Source organism: Tiliqua scincoides, chromosome 2 (genome assembly GCF_035046505.1).
Source record: "Tiliqua scincoides isolate rTilSci1 chromosome 2, rTilSci1.hap2, whole genome shotgun sequence".
Lineage (NCBI taxonomy): Eukaryota > Metazoa > Chordata > Lepidosauria > Squamata > Scincidae > Tiliqua > Tiliqua scincoides.
Window position 1 is genome coordinate 143,241,552 of NC_089822.1, and position 16,373 is coordinate 143,257,924.

Genomic DNA, 16,373 nt, shown 5'->3' on the forward strand with positions numbered 1-16,373 from the left:
AAAGGAAAATGCTGAATCTATTAAACTTTTTGTTGACTCTTTGCCATTCCCAACCAATTAGCATTTAGGAGTTACAAAGCCGGGCACAGTCCTACTAACACCAAATCATATAATTGATTTCAGGATTGCAGAGTTGGCACACAACTAATACACCATGGGATATACTATGAACATTGCATGTTAAACTAGTTATAAGCAACCTGGAGGGTTCACTTTTAGAACTGCAAAGGCAGATTAAACATGAAAAACAGAGTACAAAAAATGAAATAAACCTCTGTTCTTTTTGATGACCAGCATTTGAAAGGAGAAATCCAGTAGCTCATGGTGGATAGTATCTTGTGTGGCCAGGAGTTTTGAATGATACTAGGGATGAAAACCTTTTAAAATTAAAAAGAACACAGAAAAAAACAATTGTTTTCTGATTGCTTGTGGATGCTACAGAAAGCACAGCCCCACAATGGTCGAGGAATGGATCCTGGCATACCGACATGAGAATTTTGCTACACTCTGATGAAAAAGTAATTATTCATGTATAAATATAAAGCAATTCTGCATATTCTACTTGAATGTTTGCAGAAACACTGGCATCGGGGAAAAAAAGTTTGTATATTTCCTTTAACGACTCCAACAAAATCCAATCTTACACTGTCAGCTTTCATTTTGAGGCAGTAAGTTCTTAGAAAAGACAACTCTACAGCATCCTTTTTGCCATGAAAGAGAATAATATACCTCTATCTCTATCTATGGATATTTTAATTACAGCAAACACAAATGAGGACTAAATTCTACCTGTTAGTTTATTAACACGATAGGAAAAAAATAATTATGGGAAATTGTACTTGAAAATACAGTGACTAGAAGAGGTATCGGTATAATAGTAAGCACTTAAGTATGACACAGTAATGACACAAATTGCTTCTTGATCACCCTCTTCTACCCCTTATCATAGCTTCATCTTAAGTTTTAGGAGCATCTCCCAAAGTAAGAAATGGTTTATCATTTGAAAGCAGAACATGTATTTAGACAATAACCACAACTCTGGCATTTTAAACAAATTCTATAATAAAGTGCTCCCATTCTGCAAACAGACTTTCTTTTAAACATGAAAACAGATGAGGGTAGACAAGAGATAGTTATCCTTAATGTTAAGAAGTACTAACGCATTGGGGACTTCACGTCCACAGGTTGCAGTGCTGACCAGTGACCTAAGATGACTTTTTAAAATGCATGGAAATCATGGAAAATAGCAGCCAATAACTGATGACGTTTTGATGGCATCTCCCTGCTTAGAGACAATATGTGGACTTCCAGTTGTTGAGGCCAGATATTGGGGGATTGCTCCATCATGTCTTGGTTTTAACATTGCTAGCCATTATTAAGATAGAATGCTAGGGTCACTGGTCTGATCCAGCTGGCATTTTTATGTTCTTGCTCCTTCATCCCTATTGCAATTATAGTTAATTTCTTATTTTTAAAACCGTTACTGAGCTGTCCAAATAGCTCAGTGCAGAAAAACAAGCAGAGCTCTGTAAACATTTCTAAAATTGCCTAGTTTCAGGTCAGCTCCTATTGTGACGCTGAAATGGAATTCAAAGCCCAAAAAATTCAGCAGTGATCATGAACATACTTCAAACCTTGCATGATCCCTGAGAATTGAATCTGGCACATAAAGATTTTTCTTATGAAGAATGAAATGGTACTAACCTGTGCTACTAATGCAAATAATAGTTAGGCCATTATTTCTGAGAGATTTTCTGGTGGTGCTCTAAGCATCATATTACTGATTAATTTTAAGCTTCTTTTAAGGAGTGTCTCTAGCTTGCTGACAGATCACATGCTTTGCATTGTTATGCTTCTGGCAGCTAAAATTAAAGAATCTCTGGAAGCTGGGCTGCAGAAGACCTTTGGCAAAGATCTTAGAGCCCAATCCTATCCAACTTTCTGGCGCTGATACAGCTGTGCCAATGGCGCTTGTGCTGCATCCTGCAGTGGCGGGGCAGTCATAGAGTCCCTTAAAGTAAGGGAATGTTTGTTCCCTTATCTCGGGGTTGCATTGCAGTTGCATCAAGGCTGGAAAGTTGGATAGGACTGGGCCCTTAGGCACCAGTTTCTAAAATCAAAAGTATTATACTGAGTGGTTCATATCTTCATTCCATTTCCTATATCGGCTTCTAGTTTCATTCTCCTGGTCATGCTTGAAGACTTTCTAAAGGGAGGCTTCAGTTACGAATGAATGTTTGTGAAGCTGGGTTTAGGGTTTCCTCTAATTTTTTGTTTGTGATCTGGGAAGTGTTCTTTTCCTAGGTCAGAGCAGTGGGAATCGGGCTCATCTGCATTGACTGATGGGTTGAATGATGTTTGGCATTGTTAAAATACATTTTTTCATTTAAAAATAGTATTTTCTCAAGTGGGTATAGACCAAAAAATTATACAAAAATCCAAAGGATGTTGGACAGTCTTGCAGGCAGGACAGTGTAATGTTTGCCTTAATGGTTCAGCTGAGGCAAATCCTACTTAGATTGCTCTCCAGAGGAATATGATATTATGACGAATAGCTCAGTTAAGAGCCCAGACTATTCCCCTACATACACAAGTACACACAGGGCTCACTAGTAGAACCTTGGTTCCAATAATGTTTGTATCATCTGTTTTTCTATCAGTATCCTGCAAAGTTTGAGCCATCCAAAGTCAAATGATATGCTCCAGTTCCATTGTTCATGCTCCTTTCAGTTTGCCTTTTTCTCTGTGATTGCTTCTGGAAAAAAAAAATCCTTTTTTTTTCTCCACTCAAAGGAAACAGAAGCATGAAACAGAATTTGTGATTGGTCTGGATCGCAATTAATCTGTATTCAGGACAGTAATATAGAAAAAAGCCCACACTGGAAATTTTTTTAAACCTACAATAGCTAAAATGCTTTCCATTTCACAAGGTACACTATACATACTACAAAAGTGCGGGGATAAGAGAGTTGCTGATTTTAATTTCTTTTGTGTAACATTGAGAACTTTTTTTAATTAAACAAATTCTGAAAGAGCTTATAAAAATCAGCTAGAAATGTATAGTTCTGTATCTTCAGGACATTTCAGTATTTTCAGTGTCTCTGCCTGCAACCCCTTCATGTGATATTATCTTGAGGTGTTCAAGAGCAATTTCAAAATGCATTGCTTCATGTATAAAAGAGCTAGATTTTACTTTGTTTCTTCTGCTGCTGTTTGCTTGTTTCAAACAGGCGTTGTTCTCCTGTTGACCATGTTGATATGAAGTCCTTCTTTGAATTCCTTTTGAAGGAAATTGTGGACTTGAAGAAAACCAGCATCTTGTTCCATATTGTAAGTTGCGGCTGTGGTGACCTTTAAGGGCTCCCTGGACAGTGTGTACATGGAGATTTCATTCACAGGGATAGTACCTGCCATTTTCAGACCGACTGGAGAAACATCTCTGGATGGAGAAGGTTCTGTAGACCGAGAACTTGATCTGGACCGCCTCCTCCTGTATCTATAGCTTGGCATCCTGGCGTAAGGGGAAGAGGACGAAGTCTTAAGAAATTCCCTCTTGGTCTTAAACCTCAGTTCTTTGTTTTTTTCAATATAAATGTTCACAGCTAGAACTCCAACCGTTTCAGCCACAATGAATGACAAGGCTCCAAAATAAAAAGACCAGCCATAATTGTATTGGTTTTTTTTGTCCTCATCCCGCTTATCACTAGGATCACCTGCGTTGCTAGATATGTAGACAATAATTCCTATAATGTTACTTAGTCCTAGAAAGAATGGGAAAAAAATATAGTGGTTAGATGAACAGCTCTGTAACAAAATGGATAATCAACATTGTCTTTAGCTTTGGGTAAAATTTGATTTAACCCCAAGAAGGCAAGGAGGCTGGAAAGGCCATGTGTTGCTAGTTTGATTTTCTGATGACGCTCTAAGGCAAGGGTGTTAAGTTTGTTTCATACAAGCTTACAGTGTTTCATACAGTGAGATAAATAGCATTCATGGTGTCTGCTGAGTGGCAGAAGTTACATCATTAAGCAGATGATGGCCAGAAATAAGCACTTATGTAGGAATTCATTAGTTGCAAATGACAGAAAACATGCAAATCTTGATGATATTTCCAAGATATGGGAGAACACCATTTTTATGTGAGCTGCCACTTTAGAAGTGCTGCTTCTGCCAAGGAGTCACTTCTCAGCTCAGCTGCTGAGAGGTGCCGAGCAGCTGAAAGCAGTTGAAGGTGGTGCTGGGGGAGCCCAATTATCACATGGACTCTCCCAGCACCACCTTTCACTTCACAGCTCAGGTGCTCTATGAAGTGACACCTCCGCAGAAGCGGCGCTGCTGAAAGGGAAGCCTGATGGATAGATCCAGCCTCTCACTCTCTCACCCCCTTGGTCTGCCCCTTCCCCTGTACTGTTGCTTGCTTTCTGAGGCTTCCTTCTGTCTTTTCGTACCAGAGCCTTAGCGGAAGCAGTGCTGCTGAAAGGCAGTGCTGAGAGAGCCCAATAATTATGTGAGCCAGCTAAGGAGCTTCTGTGGTTTGCATGTTCCTTGAAATGTACCCCAGAATCCTCTACAGAAGTTGCACAGCAGATGTGCAAGGGGTCCTCAACAGATGAATCAATGTGCAAAGGGTTCCCTAAAACACCGAAGACTTAAAAACCAATGTGAGCTGCCTTGAATAAACAGGTGTACATTTGTCATGTATGCCTTGTGCCATTCATATTTCTGAAAAGAAGGTGCTTCTTGCCTCAGAGTGAATATGGAACTTTTTTTATGTATTCCATGGGAAAACACTTAACTGCTTGGTTTCTCTATCCATCGTACAAGGGCTACATCCGATTCACCCTTGCTGTCTGTGAGAAGATAGCATAGTGGAGGTTGGGTAGAAAGAGGGGGCTATGCAGCATAAACTTCTCAAATAAACCGTGCAATACCCTTGACAGGAAAACACAGGCAGAAAGAAGCTCCCTCACCTCACCATGTGAAGCAGATCTGTGAAACAGACACAATCAGATCATCTGATAATTAGGCAGCCATCTGCTCCATTTGGAAAGTGTGTTCTGGAAAACTGTAGAAGGGAATGCCCATGCACCTTGTTGGGGATGATGAGGAATATCATCCTCTTTTTAATGTCTGTTAGTCCCTGCTGCTAAAAAGCCAAAGGAGTTATGCAATTATCAAGGGAGCTTTCTCAAGCCCCTGCAATAGGAAAAGAAGCTCATACATCCATGCTAGGTTTGTAAAAAGCCCTTGGCTCCAAAAAAAAATCCACACACATGTTCCTAGAATAATAAGCACCTTGATATATTTAGGGTCACTGCTAGCATGAGCAGGGGGTGTTTTATTTTCCAGGATTTCACATAATGAGGGTGGTGATCCACTTGTTATACAAAGGACTAATGCAGTGGTTCTCGAACTTTCCTGGCCCATGGCTCCCCTGATCCTTGTGGCCATTGACTGTGGCTCCCCATTACAACACCTCACCTCAGTTACCCCCAAAATGGGGATGGAGGTGTTATAATTATACACTAGAAACAAACAAAAACAGCTGCCAGCACTCTGAGGCCGCAATCCTAACCACACTTACCTGAGAGTAAGTCCCACTGAACAAAATAGAACTTACTTCTGAGTAGACCTGGTTAGGATTGTGCCCTGAGTTTGTTAGCAGCACACCTGGAGGGTTTTGGAAAGGGGGGGGAGTGATGAATTTGCTGGGGGAGGGGAAGACTTTGTTTTGTGTGTATCTGCTAATTACAAACTGATGTGACACTGAGATCCAGAGACTGTTTGGCTGCAATTCTAAACTCACTTTCCTGGGAGTAAGTCCCATTGAACACAATAGGACTTACTTCTGAGTAGACCTAGCTAGGATTGTGTCTTTTGTCTTACAATAGCAACCAACATAGGAAGTAAACCCCCCCCCCCAAAAGGAGGCAGGAGGAAAAAGGGAGATGACTGAAAAGGAATGGGTGTTTTTATTTTTTAATCAATTTTTGGAGACAAAGCGATCAAGAGTGGCTTTTTTTTTTTGAAGGGGGAAGAAAAAGAGAGAGGTGAAGATCCTTGGTTAACCTGACACAGACACCAAGTCTATGTAGGTCTACTCAGAAGTCCCATTTGAGTCAATGGGGCTTACTCCCAGGAAAGTGTGGATAGGATTGCAGCCACACAGAGCAAGATTACAACTCACCCCGGAAGTAGATGGGGGCTGCTCACACACATATATCCCAACATGCCACCCCTATTCCCCCCAGGCAAGATGGAGGGATGCAGGCTGGGGCATTTGGACACCCCCCCCAAGAGCAGGCTGGGCTCTCTCCTTCCCAAGTGGAGGAAAGTGCTGCATTGCCTGCACTTACTGGTGGAGCTCTCTCTAGGACAGGCTTCCCTCTCCGTTTAAAGCCTGCCAGGAGTTTGCCCTGTGCTGATGAGATGCAGCACCTCCACTACTACCCTGTCAGCCTTCTCTCCCACCTTCCCCCACCACCTTTCACATGCCCTCCCCACCTCCTTCACAGCTGAAGAAAAGCAGCAAGTAGGGAGGCAGCAGGTGCAGCTGACCTGAGTAGCTGTGGCTACCTCTCTCCCTGAGATGCCTGGCGACGCCCCTGGAGGTTAGCCATGCCTCACTAGGGAAGCTCAATGCACAGGTCGAATACCTCAGGACTAATGCTATATGTCCAGCATCCCTGATCTCTTTGGGACTAATTGAATAACAGTGATGGATGTTGTTAGAGTGGTGGTTCCCAAACATTTTAGCACTGGGACCCACTTTTTAAAATGACACTCTATCAGGCCCCACCTAGCTTTACGAGACAAAAAAAAGGTTCATTTGCCAGCAGCTCAAACCTTTTTACTATGGTTAGGAAGTGCCTTCTGGAGCTGTTGTTGAGCTCCACATTGAGCTCCATCAGATTGGCACTATTCTGGTGGCCTTGCATTCGCCTTTGCCTGGCCTTTGATAGGAGCCAAGGCATGCTTGGCTATTCACAAGTAAACCTGCACATCTGGCAGTTTCACTGCCATAGGGATAAATTAGCTTGGATAGGGAAAACTTCCTTCTGAAGAATTTTTGGGGGCCTGCATGCATCAGATTGGGACCATTCTGGTGGCACTGCTTTCCTCTCAGCCTGCCCTTTAAAATGGACCAAGGCACATTCACCTACTCATGAGTAAACATACACACGCAGCTTGGTTTCACTTTGCAGAGGACTCAATATGAGTCCATTTTCTTTTTCAGCTATTAGCTGGTCAGTTTCTCAACTCATCAAACATCCAGTTGCTGCCCACTGGTGGGTCACGACCCACAGTGTAAGAGTAACGAGATAATGTAACATTTACATGATATAAATGTAATCTTCCCAATCTTCCCTCTGGCCCACCCTCATCCCTGCCCATTTCTGCTCACTCTTCACCCTCCCCCCTCTCCAAACAGCCTCAGTGCTGGCCAGTGGCCCAAATTACCACTGGCCACTTGCCCACAATGTCTTTGCGGCACTGAGACCCAGTGGCAACTGGCACAGGCCTCAGTGCTGAACCAGCATTCTTACCGGGCCTCAGCTCCGATCCAGCATCCTTACCACTTACAGCATCCTTATTGCCGGCCCAGCATTTTCATGCCACTTTTGCAACAGCGGTTGCCCAGGTAGCGTAGTAGCTGCTGGCGCTGCCTGGATATAGGATTGGGCCCTAAATGAGATGTTCCTTAGCAATCCCTATGGAACTGAGATTAGGGGACAGGATTTCCAGGGAAGACTCTTGACATGGACACCTCCCTGGGTCCTGAGTGAAAGGCAACATCTTCAAAACTGTAATTATCAAAGGTAGAAGCTTATTGATATACGGCTTAAAAAAAAAACTTCATGAAAATAATTCTCTGTGTTAATTCTGTCCCTTGATGGAAACATCCTTCCCCAATCATTGTTCATTGCCCTTGATCACTGAGGAAACAGCCTGTACTAATTCATCATTTGGCTTCTGTGGATACATAGGTGGAAGGTAGTGTTCTCCATCTCAGACAACAGTTGGAGCCAGGGAAAAATCTTGGGTGAGGTAGGATTCACAATGCTTGCTTTATATTTAAGGTGAGCTTTATGACTTGCTGAGATTCATTTCCTGTACCAAAGAATTACAAACTTTAGCAACATCAATTTGTTTTCACTGCTTGCTAAGATGAAATTTCCAATCTGAGTTTTAAAAATGACAAATTCCAAAAGGCTTGTGTTCAGGTCATTTTAAAATGTCCAAAATGGCACTGAGTGCATTGTCTCTAGGCCCTTCATGCCTTGGTGCTTTAATATACAGGTGATGCCTCGGCATCCACGGGGGTTCCAGGAACGGAACCGCCGTGGATGCTGAAACCCACAGATAATGAAATTTGTGGGTCAGGACACATAGATCTCTGAATGTGACCACAGCTGTGCTCCGGTCACGTCTAGAAGGTGTTCTGAGGCTCTTAGAGGCATCAGAAAGGCCCCTGGAGGTGTTTAAAGAGCACTTCTTGTTCTCGCTGAAAACCCTGAGGTAAGCCTTCACTGCATCTACTTGGACCTGCACCAGCTATTTTGCTGGTGCAAGCCCAAGTGGATCAAAGCTGGAATGGGAATATTGGCAGAGCTGCTGCCACTGATTTCACTCCCTTCCTGGCCTTGACACTCCTTGGTCTCCACCCTGTTCCTCCCCTTTCTTCCCCACATCAACTTACAGTACCAGGATGTTTCTGGAGGACACATGGAGCTTTGCTGCTCAGAATAATGGGTCATGTTTTGCGACTGCTGTAAAGCGCACTGCACTGCTGGAATGCATGTTCTGGTAGTGCAGTTGCTTAATAGGACTGTGCTCTTAGTCTTGGTAACCGGATCAGAAAATCTCCATGCTTCCAGCATCCTGGACTGATCGTAGAAGGACAATAATGAATGACATCATGCACCAGAGCTGAATGTCCTCAGCCAGGGAATAAATCATTAAGATTTAAATTTTGATTCCCAAGGGAGAAGGACAGGCTAGATGCAGTATACAAATGCTTCCTAGGAGCTCACTGAAAAGGTGTGACAAGCTACTCACTATGTGGACTGACAGAATTAAGCAAAAACTGACTGCTTACTAGATTGGCTCCCAACATAGAGTTTTGTACTTTCAAAACAGAAGCTGAGAAGCTCCCCGTCTCGGATTATTTTTCTGTTGATGCTGATTTTATTTTACTACATAGCGATGGTTTTAATGCATTTTTCTTATTCTCGTAAGCCACATTTAGCTGGAAGGCAGGATGTAAATCCAATGATGTGAATGAATCAATACCTGCTGCCACAAAAAGAATCCCAGCACTGAGGATAATGTTGTTCTTGCTGCTGTAAATCCTCCCAGCTCCAATACAGAGCCCTCCCAGTAGCAATAATATTGTGCTCAGGATCGGGAATACACTGGAGGCACGGACAATACCTGTGAGAGGGAGAGAGAAATGAGAACCGTGACAGATGATTATCCAATTCCCATCTCCTTATGAAAATGTGCTCCTGTGGCAATTACAAAATGAATCTCCACACAGATATTGTATTTGGGAGAATGTGGCGTAATTTAGGGGAGGGGGGTTTGAACTTCTGTAGAAGCCGCACACCTTGTTTGCCTTTAGTGTTTTGCTGGAAAAATGTATGCTGCTTGCTGTATAATCAGCTTTCCAAAGCCCACTGTGTGTGGAGACATATTCTGACAAGCTCCCAGCTAAAGAGGTTATAAAGAAGAACCCACAAATTAATGCAGGAAAGAGCCATGAAAAATGTATGAGTAGGCTGCTGCCATACAGGCAGCATTAGCAGCAGCCTCGCGATACATGCAAATCTGGATAATTAAGCCCACTGACTCAGTGACAGCTGCCTCAGAATCTGCCCCACTCCGCCTGTTCATCTCCTGTGGAAGAGTAATACCGCCAAGGCAACTCTGGGCTTTAAGATGGATGTGCTCAAAAGAGTGTTCTAAGATGGCTTTTTCCCCTTTCTGAACAGTAATTGGGACCATTTGTCACTCATTCAATACTGGCTTCATTTGTCTGCTTAGGTGAAATCTTTCTGGACCCCAGTCTTGTGTGTTTGTGGAGGCCTGTTCTTTTCTGCCTCTGTGAATTCCAGCAACAGAATGAGGGAATGCGGGAAGGAGCCAAAGAGCATACACCGTAGGTGAAAACAGAGGGCACAAAAAGAAAGGGGGGGGGGAAATATAGAGAATACAAAGAAAAAAAATTGTTACTGAGGATTGCTAATCCTAGAAAGAGCGCAACAGAAGAAAGCTGGAACCTTTGAAATATTACAGAAAATACATTTTAAGTAGGATAATCGCACACAAGACCAAGACTTGCAAGCTTGTTTGCTCAAGGCAATTGGCATCTTTCTATCACCCTAAAAAAAGACGCCAACAATTACACCAATAAATCCTCACTTCTTCCCTGGTATATGATGCCAGGTCAGTGCTTAGAGGAAGGCTTGCAACTGCTTAGAGCAGGGGTCTCCAAACTCCGGCCCAGGGGTCAGATGTGGCCCCACAGCAAGCCTCTTTCCGGCCCGCGGTCAACCACTTGTTCCCAAAAGCCTCTGGCCCGCTCAACTGAACATAACCAGAACTGTGCTCTGATTATGTCTGGTGGGTGTTCTGAGGGCCAGAGAGGTTGAATGAATGAGCCCACTCATTCATTTATTCACTCATCTATCTCTAATTTATTTATTTAAATTTTATATTTAAATTTATTTTCCGGCCCTCCACATCACGCCAGATATTTGATGCAGCCCTCTGGCCAAAAAGTTTGGAGACCCCTGGCTTAGAGCAGTGGTTTCCAAACTTGTGGGTTGTGACCCACCAACTTGGGAAGTAGCTATGTCTGCCTCTTTATGGGGCCAGGGGGGAGGACGGCAGTGACACAATCCCCAGGATCACACCGCTGCTGGGGATGGAAAGGGGTGTCATGATCAAAAACTGGAAGTGATTTCCAATTGTCATTTTTTTACCATTTTGGAGCCTTGGGGAGCCCTGTGGATGCATCCTCAGTGCTCCCCACAACCCCCCGGAGGCCGGTGCTGGCAGACTTAAGTGTCAAACTTAAGTTCACAGTTCAAGTTCAAACCTTTCCATCACAGCAGTAGTTCAATTCTGAGGATCACCCTGTTGCCTTAGAGCCCACTCCTGGGCTTGGCGTGCCGGCTCACTGCCAGTGCACACTGTCACAAACGTGCCATAAGGCATATTTACGGGCCCTACTGCTGGGTGAGCGCTGGTGGTAGCCCAGCACTGGCTAGCGCTGGGCTACCACTGGGTGATCACCCGACCTCCGCTCCTTGGCGGTCATACTAACCACCAAGCAGCAGAGAGGTCAGCGGGGGCATGGGGGGGAGGCAGGGAGGACACATTCTGGGGAGGGGGTGGGGAGGAGGCATTACGGGGAGGTGGGAAAAGGGTGGGGGAGGCATGCTGGGGGGCGAGGCGGGGAGGGGGAGGCGGGACCAGTGGAGCATTGCTCCACTGGTTCCAGAGCCTCTGTGTTGGGCTTGCCACCTTACATGGAGGCTCTTGATTCACTGCCAACCTTTTGGTTGGTGGTTAATTGAGTGGCCCCATTGTAGGGCTACTCTTTTTACCCGGGAAAAGGGGAAGAAAGTCCCCTTCTCCCAAGGAGTCACCGGCGGCTGCCTGAAGTGCGCAGGTTGCGGCAGCAGCCCCGCACAGCTCAGGATTGGGCTGCCTGCCTCTCCCCTGCAGCTACTTATGTGATCCAACTCCTCTATCAGGTTTTGGGAACCATTGGCTTAGGGGCAAACCAGTCACTGCAGATGCTCGCCCTATGTCAATCTCACAGATAAGTCAAAGGCAGGCTTTGAGCCAAAAATCATAGAATGTTTATGACCCTTGGATAAGTCAGGGGAGTTAAAGTTTGGGGGGAGTCTGACAATAGCTTTGTTTGATTTTGTCTGATTTTACCTGAGGCTGGATCCTGAAAAATAACCTACCATTAATTGTTATCTAAGAACTGTACAGTCTCTAATTTATTAAAAATATAGTAAAAGATCATAAGATACATTTTTATTCTTTAACATTTTAAATTCTCGTCCTCACAACCTTTTTTTAAACACTGATTTTGTATTGGCAACCTTCAGTCTCGAAAGACTCTGGTATCGCGCTCTGAAAGGTGGTTCTGGCACAGCGTCTAGTGTGGCTGAAAAGGCCAATCCGGGAGTGACAATCCCTTCCACACCGGGAGCAAGTGCAGTCTGTCCCTGGTCTGTCTCCCTGGCTATGGGCCTTCCTTCTTTGCCTCTTAGCCTCAGACTGTTGGCAAAGTGTCTCTTCAAACTGGGAAAGGCCATGCTGCACAGCCTGCCTCCAAGCGGGCCGCTCAGAGGCCAGGGTTTCCCACTTGTTGAGGTCCATTCCTAAGGCCTTCAGATCCCTCTTGCAGATGTCCTTGTATCGCAGCTGTGGTCTACCTGTAGGGCGCTTTCCTTGCACGAGTTCACCATAGAGGAGATCCTTTGGGATCCGCCCATCATCCATTCTCACGACATGACCGAGCCAACGCAGGCATCTCTGTTTCAGCAGTGCATACATGCTAGGGATTCCAGCACGTTCCAGGACTGTGTTGTTAGGAACTTTGTCCTGCCAGGTGATGCCGAGAATGCGTTGGAGCAGCGCATGTGGAAAGCGTTCAGTTTCCTCTCCTGTTGTGAGCGAAGAGTCCATGACTCGCTGCAGTACAGAACTGTACTCAGGACGCAAGCTCTGTAGACCTGGATCTTGGTATGTTCCGTCAGCTTCTTGTTGGACCAGACTCTCTTTGTGAGTCTGGAAAACGTGGTAGCTACTTTACCGATGCGTTTGTTTAGCTCGGTATCGAGAGAAAGAGTGTCGGAGATCGTTGAGCCAAGGTACACAAAGTCATGGACAACCTCCAGTTCATGTGCAGAGATTGTAATGCAGGGAGGTGAGTGAAACACTCATAGTGCACGGTAAACAACATACCAGTAGAATAGTAGTTCCCAACCTGAGGTACATGTACCCCCAGGGGCTCTCTACAGGACCTTTAGGGGTTCTTGAAAAAGAATTCAATAATGGCAGAAAAAGGCAGGTAGTGCTCCAGAATGCCTTGCAAGGCAGGAAGGGATGTAGCTAGTTGTCTGTCAAAGCCTCACCAATAGCTAGTTTTTGGGTCATCAATTCACATATGATTCAGTGATCACTGATTGAAAACCAGCACAGTAAAAAAGCTGAAACATAATATGGAAACTGATAAATCACCAAGAATTTCTCAGGACACTTCTAGTGCAAAACAGTGAAAAGGCGGGCAACCCAATCCTGAGCTGCCCAGCATGTGGGGCTGCAGCACCACCAAAAATGCTGCTGCAGCATCCTGTGCACTTTGCAGGTACCACTGGCAGCTCCTCGGGAGAGGGGGACTTTCGTCCCTTTCCCCCAGCTAAGGCGAGTAGCCCCACAAACATGCCCTTTACGGCATGTTTGCGACAGTGTGCACCGGCAGTGAGCAGGTGTGCCAAGCTCAGGATTGGCCTCATAGTCTTCAGTTCTTCAAATAGATAAAAAGAGAAAATACTATGATGAGTACATGAAGTCTGGGTTTTCATATAGAGGAGATGAGAGCTTATATTATTCATATTAATTGCAAACATTTAGCTAATATGAGGGGTACAATTTATGGAAATGGGCTGTCAAAGGGTATGCAAGTGAAAAAAGGTTGGGAATCACTGCAGGAGAACCGTGAATCAAATCCTTCTTTAAGGTGCCTGGTGTGTTAAGTCAGAGGCTCAACATATACAACTTAAAATACATAACCAGGAGTGTGCAATTCAATTCACAGCAGAGAGCAACAAGGAATGACTGTGAACAAGTGCAGCTGCACAAAGTTGCAACCCTATTTACTCAGAAGTTGACCCATTGCTTTTCATGGGTATTATTCTTAAGTAATGGTGCACTGAATTGTAGCCTAGGACTTTTTCAAATGGAAATGAGGATTACATCCCGGTGTTTAAAAAAACAGACCTCTGCCAAGCATTTGCAAAACGGGGCTGCAGCAGGGTCTGCTAATGAGAACAAGGCCTGCTTGATTTCAATGGAAGCCTTTAGCCCTTTTCTCAGGAGGAGAATAAAGGGTTAACTTTGGCTAGAGTTTGCCAGGGAGGTTACTGCAGAGATTAACAGCCCTCTAATTATCTCTGCATTGCTTCTCTGGTGCTGCAACTTACTTGAAAAGCCCTGATCCCTGAGCGACCATAGAGATAAGGCGAGCTGATGATCTAAGCTTCATTTATTGGCAGAAATTTCTTGACCTATAGGCAAGTATCTATGGTATCTCCTGGTATAGTATCAAGGACTGTGTGTGCCTAGGAATATTTTTAAATGGTTGAAAATGGCCCTGGGTATTTATTTCTTATACAGGTCGTGTTTCCTTATCCACTAGGGTTCCATTCCAGAATCCCTAGTGGATAAAAAAAAATCAGTGGATAAAAAAAGTGGAAAAATAGATTTAAAGACCCACTTCCAGGTTTCTTGCCCCTCCATTGCTCCTAATAAGATCATGTCTCAACATTCACAAGGGTCTGATTCTGGGACTCCCTGCTGATATCATAAAATGTGTTAAATAAAGGCCATTTAAAAAAAATTAAAAATTGCATCCCTTTACAACTGTGGTTTAAAACTGTTTTTCTTACTGTTGTAGAGAGGCAGTCAGCAACTAGAAATGTAAAGGACCCCTTGCCTTTGCCTGGGTCAGCTGAAGAATGGAATGATCGCTTGCATGACTGTCTCTCTACAACAGTAAGAAAAGCAGTTTTTTAAACTGATTTTAAAGGGACACATTTTTTCCCTTCTCCAGGGATCAGCACATTTGCAGGGGCCATTCGTGTTGAGTCAAATCCGTGTATAAAAAATCCGCGTATAACAAGGACCTGTACTTTGAAGTATACTTTACATACATAAGCATGAGTTTGTTTCCATTCTGCCCCCCCCCTTGCAGATACAGGAGATCTGCAGATACTGGGAACATGTTTTTAAAACCTAGAGAAAGTGAAGAGGAAGAATAAAAATAGCTTACTTTACCTTACCACAGTGCAATCACTGTGTTTTCAGGGCTGTGGGCAGCCTCCTGAGCTGTCTTACAGCCTCTTCCATGTCACTCCAAGGCTCCTCCTTTCCTCCAGTGTCACCCAGAATGCATAGCGACTAGGAAGAGAATGTATCGCGATGCCTACCTGGGCAAAGTGGTGTCTCGGAGTGATGTGGAAGAGGCTGCAATCAGCTCAGAAGGCTGTCTAAAGTCCTGAAAATGCAGTGATTGTACCGCAGTAAGGTAAAGGAAGCTGTTTTTAACCTTACCCTTTACTTTCTCTAGCTTTTAAAAAGGCGTCCCTGGTACCCTCTGGATCTGCAGATAACTGAAACCTGTGGAAAACTGAAAATGATACTGATTCACAGGTGGTGAGGCCCACCTGTACTGTACTTACAAAAATCCATTGTGTACTTTGCACGTTTGCTCACCACTATCTTATCACATGTAACATGTTATCAGTAGAGATGGGTGGAATTTTTTTGGGGGGGGGTAGATTTTGGTGTTTTCCAATGTTAGAAATGCAGGAAGTAGTGTTTTTTTTTTATTCCAAGGGTGCATTTTTATAAATTATAATTGCTTTCAAAGTGTACTAGGTAGGTGATATAGGTGGCATAGTGTCAGCAGATGCAGCCACATGCGTGTAGAGGTGTTGGAGAATGGTTTTATTTTTTCACAGATTTCGGGGTTTTTTGTTTTACAAAAAATGAGAAGTGCAGAAAGTGGTGTTATGTTTTTTATTTCATTATTACTGAAAAAACCAACCTCTGGTTATCAGAAAATATCAAGTGTAGAGAGGCTCTCTCCTGGACAAACTCTGAGTTGATTCTGGCTGAGTAGAAAATAAAATGCCTAAAGTAATACAAACCTACCTGCAGAAAGGATGAGTATTTTTGAAGAAAGTTCACATGGGGAAAAAAATTCATCTTCAGGTCAAGAAAAGTAAAACTCTGTTTAGCTCAAAAATTTACTGCCAAATCGATGTGACTGAGATGCATACAATGTGCTCAGAGTCGCAATGACATTCTCTGGTAGACTTGCTGATTGAACTTGGGGCCAAAGCACACATTACTTTTAATGGGAATGCTGGCCCATTTCTTTCTTTCTTTCTTTCTTTCTTTCTTTCTTTCTTTCTTTCTTTCTTTCTTTCTTTCTTTCTTTCTTTCTTTCTTTCTTTCTTTCTTTCTTCCTGCCTGCCTGCCTGCCTGCCTGCCTGCCTGCCTAAATGCTGGAAGTGGCTGAAATGGGCACAAAAGTAGGCGAGTAGGGCCTTAACACTTTG

At 43.9% G+C, this 16,373-nt stretch overlaps 1 protein-coding gene across 1 annotated transcript in view; it reads right to left on the minus strand.

Moving 5' to 3' along the window:
* Positions 1-764: 764 nt before the first annotated feature.
* Positions 765-16,373, minus strand: part of CACNG4 (calcium voltage-gated channel auxiliary subunit gamma 4) — a 78,581-nt gene continuing 62,972 nt past the window's right edge. Inside the window, exons 3-4 of the mRNA XM_066614794.1 lie at positions 9,295-9,435; positions 765-3,761 (exon numbers count right to left, since the gene is read on the minus strand). Coding sequence (XP_066470891.1) covers positions 3,223-3,761; positions 9,295-9,435 — 680 coding nt within the window. The 3' untranslated portion in view covers positions 765-3,222. The remainder of the gene's footprint in view (positions 3,762-9,294; positions 9,436-16,373) is intronic.